The sequence below is a fragment of the Sceloporus occidentalis genome, unplaced genomic scaffold, assembly GCF_023333645.1.
Source record: "Sceloporus occidentalis isolate IW3139 unplaced genomic scaffold, rSceOcc1.0.p SCAF_2, whole genome shotgun sequence".
Classification (NCBI taxonomy): domain Eukaryota; kingdom Metazoa; phylum Chordata; class Lepidosauria; order Squamata; family Phrynosomatidae; genus Sceloporus; species Sceloporus occidentalis.
The window spans coordinates 254,098,658-254,108,551 of NW_028316982.1; the positions used below are offsets into that span (position 1 = coordinate 254,098,658).

The 9,894-nt window shown below is 42.8% G+C and overlaps 1 protein-coding gene across 4 annotated transcripts in view; it reads right to left on the minus strand.

The window, feature by feature from the left end:
* The window catches only part of CEP126 (centrosomal protein 126), a 36,922-nt gene extending 27,412 nt beyond the window's left edge, over positions 1-9,510 (minus strand). For all 4 annotated transcript variants that reach the window (XM_089512772.1, XM_089512769.1, XM_089512768.1 and 1 more), the window contains exons 1-3: positions 9,046-9,510; positions 6,031-6,150; positions 1,253-1,404 (exon numbers count right to left, since the gene is read on the minus strand). In XM_089512772.1, the coding sequence (XP_089368898.1) occupies positions 1,253-1,404; positions 6,031-6,150; positions 9,046-9,266 (493 nt within the window). In that variant the 5' untranslated portion in view covers positions 9,267-9,510. The remainder of the gene's footprint in view (positions 1-1,252; positions 1,405-6,030; positions 6,151-9,045) is intronic.
* Positions 9,511-9,894: the final 384 nt, after the last annotated feature.

Sequence of the window (9,894 nt, forward strand, 5' to 3'; positions counted from 1 at the left end):
ACTTAACTGCTGGGATTTGGTTCCAGGACCCACCCACTCCATGCATACCAATATCTGTGGATGCTCACGTCCCATTAAATACAATGGCATAGTAAAATTGTGTCTTTCATATAAAATGGCAAAGTCAAAGTTTGCTTTTTAGTATTTATAATTTTTTGAATATTTTAAAGCTGTGGATGTTGAATCTGTGGATAAAGAATCGGGTACCGAGAGCTGGCTGTACCTACATGGCAAGGAGTTGGAATAGATGGTCCCTGTGGTTCTTTCCAACTGTATGATTCTATGATCTATATTTTGTAGGATTGTCCAATAAAACTACGGTATTAATTCTGCTCACATACAAAGCTAATTGTAGTGATTCAAATATGAGAATGATGAATGGAAATAGCTTATAGAGTCTTGAAGTTGCAAAACAGGAGCAGAAACATTTTACACATACATCCCTTGACCTGCAAGGAGGAAGCAGCTAGATTTACAGGGCAAATAAATGAAGCATATACTGTATATGTACAAAAAAGTACAAAGTTTAATAATAATGAAATTGAAAATAAAATAAAACTTAACAAAGAGTGCTGATGCAAGCAACCACTTACAAAGGTCTGCACAAATGTAAGCAGCTGTGCTAGTAATTTTAATGGCATACATAGCAAAGTTGTTCCACTGACTCAAACACTGTTTTTTGGTGAAAATACTGGTGATACATTTTTTGTGGATTTTCTCTGAAGATGCCAGCCACAGATGCTGGTGAAACATCAGGAATAAACTCTTCTAGAACATGGCCACATAGCCCGAAACCCCACAAAAAACTATGGATGCCTACCATGAAATCTTCGACTTCACACTGGTGATAAGGTCTTGCCTCCTCCCCAAGGCTGCAGCCAGTAAAGTCACGTATTTGACTGGTACCCACCACACTGTCTATAAACAGGGCTGTAAACCAATTGTCTGCTTCTAAGGCTCTATGAGAGCCACATAGATTGCTAATAAATAATAATACTTTTATTTATATCCCTCTTTTTGTTAAAACAATCAAAGCAGCGTACACCATTAAAATGATACAACAATATATACAATTCCCCCTCCCCTACCCAAAGGTGGGTAGAGATCAAATAGAGTATAGCCATATGTTGACTTCTAGTTTTGAAAAATGAGTATTTTAATGTTAAACAGTGCGTAACAAATTATGGAATTAATTCTTTTTGTAACAGAAAGATATTTTAGCATTCTTAAACTCTATACCTAATTTACAAACCTCCTCCTCCCCTCTTGCGTTGTGAAGCTGGAAGGTGAGCACGCTGGAACTTTTCAGTTGCTTCTTGATGTTTCAGTTTCCGTTGCAGCAGAATTTGTTCTCTAAATTTTTGTTCTTTTTCTTCATCCTCCTTCCATTTTTCTTCAAGTGCTCTGTTTAAAAACAACCAGAGCTTTTAATATTTTTTTTTAAAAAGCCATAACATTGTTAAGTGGCTGCCACCATTTCATTTAAATCCTTCCTTCTCCAAATACAGTGATACTCCATATTTAAGTTGATTTGGAAACATGTTTCAGACTCAGTACAGAACAATTACAATGCCTAGGGTTTTCTAGTTTAGAAAAACTTTGGACATGTTATATGCCTGTAAAAGTATGGACAGTGCTAAGAAAATGGATGTGGAGACATACTTCTCTTTCATTCACAAAAACCGGTGCCTGTCTGCACTGAAGAATTAAACTGTTTGACTCCCAAAATTCCTTGTGAATGTACCTTCACAAATGTAGTTTAGGAGAGTGGACTAGAGCTTAGCCAAATCCTCCTACAAATCCTAGAATTTCTTAGGATGGAGCTATTACAGCTGAAGTGGTATAAAAACACTGTAATATAGATGTACAATGCAGTCATCTAATGAAGTGGAATGGTAGTTTATTTAATGATAAAGGGAAGTACAGTACTTCTTCATATAATGCATAAATTACAGAATTTGGTATGACAATATGTGGTGTAGGTTATTAATTTGGGTAGTATTTTTATTGTTTTGTTTACTAATCTTAAAAGCATTTGCATTTACTTAGAGGTAACTTCTTTATATGTTAAGGAAGAGGTAATATATATGCAGACACAACAGAGACATCCATTCTGTTGCACCAAGTGAAATGTGATTCCCTGTTCCTCATCTTGTTGAAGAGTGTCTTGGATGCTAAGGATGGGGTTTGTCTTGGAAAAAAGACTTGGAGACTGCAATCTTACAGCCACCTGGGAATAAACCCGGTAAATCCAATTAGACTTACTTATGAGTAGACATGATATGATTGTGCTCTAAACCTGTTTAACAGCTCGTATATAGAATAGTCTCTTTTTCATAAGGCTTTTTGAAAATAACTAGTTCCTTCTGGACTGAAGTGGTTTTGATTTGAGATATCAAGTTGTTGTTTTCAAAGTTATTATTTTAATGTTTTTACTCTGCTCTTTTAGTGGAATTTGTTGTATAATTACTCAAATATTTGCTCCCCCCATTATTGTTGTTAGCTACTTTGAGTTTATATAAAGGCAGGATATAAACTGATTAATAAATAATCAATATACAGTATCACAAACTCTTCTTCCATCTGTTTTTCTAATCTGTTATTTTTCACAGGTATCTTCTTGTTGATACATGTAAGTACAGTGCCTGTTCTACTGAGAAAAGTGTTCTGTTGAAAAGGGATACTTGCAGCAATTTAACAGTGCATTGGAGAGTTTGTATTGGAATTCATCTAAGGTTACTGGGACATTATCTTATTTCAGTTTGTGCAGACCAATTAACCATATACATTTCTTGATTGCAGAAGGGTCAAGGTTAGTTTACCAGTGTAATAAGAAGCTAAAAACAAGATACTCTTATCTTCCAGCTATGATTTAGTTTAGCAGTTACTTCAAAAGGTCAGTACTACAGTAGAGTCTTGATTATCCGACATAAATGGGACCGGCTTGTAGTCGGATAACCGAATATGTCTGATAATCCAGACTTCCCCCCCATTTCTTCTCCCTGCGGGTGCCGGCGCTAAAGCAGGCACTGCGCGGGGAAAAGTGAAGGGGGCAGGGCTCCCTCCTTTCCCTTCTCCCTGCGAGTGTCAGCACTGGTGCACGCACCCAAGGAGAGAAGGGGATGGGGCGGGGCCTCCTCCTCCTCTCCCTTCCTTCCCGCGGGTGCAGGCACCCGCGGGGAGGAAGGGACGGGTGGGAGCCGCCTCCTCCTCCGCCCTTCCTTTCCGCGGCTGCAGGCACCCGCAGGGAGGAAGGGACGGGTGGGGGCCACCTCCTCCTCTCCCTTCCTTCCCACAGGTGCAGCCACCCACGGGGAGGAAGGGACAGGTGGGGGCCGCCTCCTCCTCTTCTCCCGGGGCTGCCAGGCAACCGCGGGGAGAAGGGGATGGAACTGCAAGCTCCAGTGGGCCTCGCGGCCATAAGTCCCGCCCCTTTCCCCTCGGTGGCCTCCCTAATTGGTTGGGAGGGTGGGAAGGGGCAGGACTTCTGGCCACAAAACCCCCTGGGGCTTGTAGTCAGACAAAAGTCCCGCCCCTTCCCAGCCTCCCAACCAATCAGGGAGGCTGCTGAGGGGAAAGGGGCAGGACTTTTGTCCCCAATCCGACGTCCCATGCTTCTTCTCACGAAGAAGCATGGGATGTCGGATAATCCGGAGTGTCGGTTAACCGAAGGTCGGTTAACCAAGACTCTACTGTATATACACACTGGGTTACACTAAGACTAGGGCTGCACATGCACTGCAGAAATAATGCAATTTGATACTTCTTTAATTGCCATGGCTCAGTGCTATGGAATCCTGGATATTGTGGCACCAGAGCTTTCTGACACAGAAGGCTAAATATCTCACAAAACTACCAATCCCAGAATTACATACCATTGCGCCAAGGCAGTTAAAGCAGTGTCAAACTGCATTATTGCTGGTGTCTAAAGGGGGGAGGGGTATAGAAAGCACTAAATGGGCAGCTTAAAGCCAGGGCAAACAGATGCCCGGCCCCAATCCAGCCAGATAACATCCACTCCTTTTTGGGGTGGAAAAAAGATTCCCCTTCTCCCAAAGAGACAGCTTTTCCTCCCCAAAAGCCAGCTCTTGGAAAAGTGGCATATAAACGCCACATCTCCCAAGGGGGTGAGAAGCTGACTGGCGTGTAAATGCCAGCTCAGTTTCTGTCTGGTTTGGGGGCATAGCACATGTAAATGCCACACCCCCAAGCCATTGCCAACGGGGACTAAGCAGGGACGTCTGATTCAGCCCTAAGTTTGGTACAGATCCATTTAAATCATCAGGGCTTGACTTGACTTATCACATGTAGAGAAAATCAGGAATTTAAACAGTCATTTTCTTGGGAAACTCGCATGATCACAGTGAAGATTTTCATAAACATCGCAATTAAAGAGGATTTATCCCAGGAATAACCAGGGAATAACTAGCAACAAATCATTCATGGGATTTCCCTGGTTATTCCTGGGATAAGTCCTCTCTAATTGCGATGTGTGTAAAAATCCTCACCACGATCGCACAAATGGGAAAATGACTGTTTAAACCCTCGATTTCCCCCAATTTTCCCCATGTGATAAAGTCCTTAGTAATGCCCTAAATCAAGAGTAAAAGTTAGGGGGCGATAAGGAAGGATGAAAAGGGGGAAATACCACTTCTGTCTCTCCATCTCCTTTTCTGGACCTCTAGGAAGCAAGTGGATTTAAATGGAGAGTTGTTTCCATAGAAAGCAAGGTCTTGCAAAAGGGACTGGAGCGATGGTTTTAAATGGAAAGTTTTCCCCATAGGAAGCAAAGGCTTGCAAACGGACCAGGCAAGTGGATTTCAATGGGGAGTTTTCCCCATAGGAAGCAAAGGCTTGCAAAATGGACCAGGGAAGCGAACAGACCAGGCAAGTGCTTTTCAAAGGGGAGTTTTTTCGATAGGATAGGAAGCAAAGGCTTGCAAACGGATTGGAGGAGGAAGGAATTCAATGGAGATTGGGATGTCAGGCTTGCTTGCTATAGGATCTTTCTAAGCACTACTGGTGCACTGACCTTTCTACAGGTCTACCCAAGATTTTAGGGGTAATTTTGGGGCATATATACTTAGTTGAGTATATATGGTAAGTCCCATTAATTTCACTCTGTCTACTCTAAACTGGATTAACTCTGGATAAAAGCCATTGTCTGTCCTGCTTTTAAAGTAGCACCCAATAAAATCTGCAGAAGAAACTGGAGACACATCTCAAGGTGCTCAACTGATGAATGTTTTACTGGTCAAAACATCCAACACATTTCTGCCTGTATATGTTCTCACAAGTCTTCTTGAGGGGCTATATAAAGCCACAGAAAGAGTCTTGGTTTTTAAAAATGAAATATTTGACTGCTACTCTTTAAATCATGGGAGTGGAGGGTATTTCTCAGGTCACATCAGTAAAACATAAGAACCACAGTTATCTTTTTATCAAGTCTCAAAAATGATAATCTATGGCCCCATACAGACAGGCCAAAATAAAGCTGCTTTGGGCCTCTTTGGAGGTATGCTGTTTAAATGATGCATGAGTCCTAAGAGTGGAAGCTATACAAAAGTTGCGCTCCAGTCCTTAGGACTGGATCGTGGCTTTGGACTCATAGGATGCATGCATAATTTAAACAGCATACCTCCAAAGTGGCCCGAAGCAGCTTTATTTTGGCCTGTCTGTATGGGGCCAAGGTAAACTTTAATATATATATATATATATATATATATATATATATATAGTAAAGTAGGTAAGTAGGAAAAATGAAATCTTGTGGCATCTTGAGGATTAAACCAGTTCAGTACAGCATAAGATTTTGTGGAATACACGTCTTTTATATATCTGTTTATATATCTGATAAAATAGGCTGTAAATCAAGAACATTTATGCTGAAATAAATTGATTAGTCTAAAAGTTGCTACAAGATTCCGTTTTTTCTTTTCCTCCTCCTTTTTATAGTGAAAGAGGGTAACACAGTTATCTTGTTGAAAATGTACTTAAATATTAAGTGAAGCACATACTATGTTTACATACCTCCTTCTTTTATTTGTTTCTATAGAATGTTTTCGTGCTTGACTACGATATAATCTTTGACCCTTTAGCAACTCATGGCGCTCTTTTGATAAATCCCTCTCCAGGAGAACCTTTGTATTTCTGATCATAGTATTAAAGATAATACAGACTGTAACAAACATCCTAGTAACTCAGATTACATTCTTGATTCTGAAACTAATTAGAAATAAACCAATTAGGAAAAAAAGTTATTATATTACACTTTACAGTAAATGCTCCGAAGCAAGCTTATTTTGAATTAATTGCTAATGTAATTGTTTGGAATTCTGTACAATTAAAGTATCCTGCTAAGCAAAGGAAATCTGCAAATGTAGTTGTTCTTTGTCATCCCTAGACACATACCTGAAATTGTAACTTTCGGCACAGGCAAAATATATATCTTTAAAGCAGTCATACATAAAGAGTCCAAGGCTGCAGTCCTATAGCAATATCTATGGAACCTCTTCTTTCTTCTCCTGCAGCCATGTGAAGGCAGTTGGAGTAGGAAAGGGCAAGCCCCACTGAACTCAGTGAGATTTGGAAGTAAACATTCATAGGACTGCACTAATATTTAACAAAACAAGCCATTTGCAACATAAACATAGTAATGCTAGGTGAAACTAATATTCCTGCCATCATAAATATTGTTTCAGTGTGAAATAAAACCAAGTTACTTCAGAAGAAAATCCTATCAATTGCCAAGATGATTTAATTCAAGTTAAAAATGTTTAAGATACCTGTACCTCAGAGCAGTTTGAGTCAGGTACTTGAAGGTGGCTTAACAACAAATAAAAAAGATTAAATTCTTCTATTGTTTTCTCCCAGTCTTCAGCAATTCAGTATATTCTGGCAGGGACTAGTCACCCCATCTTAATTCTGGCCAATTAAATGCCGACTAAGAGCCAGCATGGTGTTGTGGTTTGAGCACTGGACTACAGCTCTGGAGACCAAACTACTATACCACATAGAGACACTGTATTATAATTTTTAAAAATTGGCACTTCTGACACAGGGTGTATCTACACTACAGAAATAATGCAGTTTGACACCACTTCAACGGCCATGGCTCCATCCTACAGAATCCTGTGATTTGTAGCTTTGTGAGACACCATCACTCTTTGGTAGAGATGGCTGTTGTTCTTAACGGCCCTTGAGTTTGCCCCCAACTCACAGTGTCCCTGTGGATGAGACATCTACAAGCCCCCCATCCTTCAATGCTTTGCTTAGGTCCTGCAAAATTCATACCCGTAAGCTCCTTAATAGAGTTTATCCATCTGGTGTGCAGTCTTCCTCTTTCTACTCGTTGTTTGTTGTTAACTGCCCCAGAGTTGATCTCGACCCTGTGTCCTCCACTGCACTGCTTAGTTCCTGCAAACTCATACTCCCGATCTCTTTAATAGAGTGCATCCATCTGGCATGTGGCCCTCCTCTCTTTCTACTTCCCTCCATCTTTCCCAGCATTATTGTCTTTGCCAATGGGACCTTCCTTCTCATGATGTGTCCAAAGTACGACAGCCTCAGTTTGGTCATCTTGGCTTCCAGGGAGATTTCTGGCTTGATCTGCTCTAGGACCCATTTGTTTGTCCTTTTGGGCTGTCCATTGAATCCTCAGCATTCTTCTCCAGCACCACATCTCAGGTGAATTGATTTTCTTCCTATCTGCTTTCTTCACTGTCCAGCTCTCACATCTGTACACAGCAATGGGGAATACAATGGCTTGGACATTTCAGTTGTGTATCTTTACCCTTTAGGATCTTATCTATTTCTTCCATAGCTGCCCTTTCCATTTCTAGTCTTCTTATTTCTTGATTGCTGTCACCATTCTGATACAGACAAAACGACAAATCCCAGGATACCTAGGATGGAGCTGCAGCACTTTAAAGCAGTGTCAAATTACAGTGTAGGTGCACCTCTTGAGCACAGAGTGGCAAAGTGTCATAACCGCAAAGGAAAACAAGGCACCATAAAATGCAGCACATTCAGGAAAAATGTAGGACATTACAAAATAAAAGTTAAAAACATGAATGTGAATAAAAAAGTAATGGCTTCTTAGTCATGCTCAAATTGGAGGACAGTTTGGAAATCCTCCTGGGCAGAAGGTTGAAATACAGGACATGCCCTGGAAAAGGAGGATGTCTGGTTATTGTACTTGAGCATAAAAACCCGCTGGGTGGCCTTGGGCAAGTCACACTCTCTCAGCCGCAGGAGATGGCAATGGCAAAACCTATCTGAAGAAACTCACCATGAAAACCTTATAATAGGGTTGCCTAAGGCTCACCATAAGTAAAAAAATGACTTGGAGGCACACAACAACAAAGACGCACCCTCACTCTCCGCTTACTGCTGTTTCCTGCCCTTGTTTATATAATGCCATCCATGTACATGGCTTTTTACAAACAGAATAAAACATTTATAACCATTTCAATAATGTACTAAATTGCAAAACTAAAATACAAAGTAAAAAAAAACCCCACACACATAAACACAAAATACAGAATAGCAGAATGTAGTCAGACCTTTCCCCAACCCCCTCACCCCCCCCCCCTAAAAAAAAACCCACTCTCTGGGCTGCATCTCCACTGTGGAAATAATGCAGCTGGATGCCCCTTTGACTGCCAGGGCTGAGTGCTATGGGATTCTGCCCACAGAGAAAGCATCCTTGCCCAAAGAGAGCCATTGGGGAATACTTGCCCAAAGAGACAAAGGAGGCTGGCTTGCTCAAACATTCCACACCCAAAAGGGAATCCATAAATCATTCCCTATGGGCTAGTATTCTCCTATGCTTCCCTATGGGCTAGTATCCCCATATCTTTCCTTATGGGCAAGAATTCCCTGATGATCTCCTGCCATGTCTCCCTATGGGCGGGCAAGCATTCCCCTATGCCTCCTCCCTATGGAGAAGTCTTCCCTAGTGATCTCTATGGGCAAGCCTTCCCCAGTGCTTCGCTGTGGCCAGGCATGCCTTCCCTCTGGGCGAGGCCCATCTGAGGAGGATACGAGGAAGGGAAGAAGGCGGCCAGGGAGCGGCCCTTCCTCCAGCCGGGGCCGGGGCCGGGGCCGGGGCCGGCAGTGGCGCCTTCCCCGTCGTCGCCGCCGCCGCCGCCGGCGGAGCCCTTCCATCCCTGCTGCTGCTGCTGCTGCTCCCTGGCAGAGCTGCTATAAGGGCCGCTGCCGCCGCTGCCGCTGCCGTTGTTGCTGCTGCCGCCTCCGAGCTCCATCCATGAACCGCTCAGCCCTCCGCCGTCGCCGCCCCAGGCCTCCTCTTCATCCCGCCCCAGGCCTCTTCCCGCTTCGATTCCCCCTCAGAGCCCGAGGCGGCGGCGGCGGCGGAGGAGGCTGTGAGGGAGGCCTGGAAGCCCCGCGCCGCCGCCTCCGCCTCCCCCACAGCGTCCGGGCGCCATCGTAGCAACCGGCGACGCCGCTTCCTTCGCAACGGGAGCCAAGGGCGACGGAGGCAGGGAGAGAGACAGAGCCAGCAGCAGCAGGAGGAGCAGGAGGAGCAGGAGGAGGAGCAGCGGAATGGCGGCCGACAAAATGGCGGGCGAGGCTCGGGAGGGACTAGGAAGCAGCAGCATCAGCATCAGTGTGTTCTTGTGGCTGCCGAGTGCCTTCCTTTATGACTATGGAGGCCTTAACGCCGGGGACCCATCCTTGTGGGCCAGTTTCTTCAGAGCTGTCTTTGTTTGTTTGCGTGTTTATATTTATTTAATGTATTTTTAATAATTTATTATTATTATTGTTATGTTTATTTATACCCCACCTTTTATATTTATTCACTGTGTGTTTTATTAATTTATTATTATATTTTTGTATTCTGTTTTTAATAATTAATTATTAATTTTATTT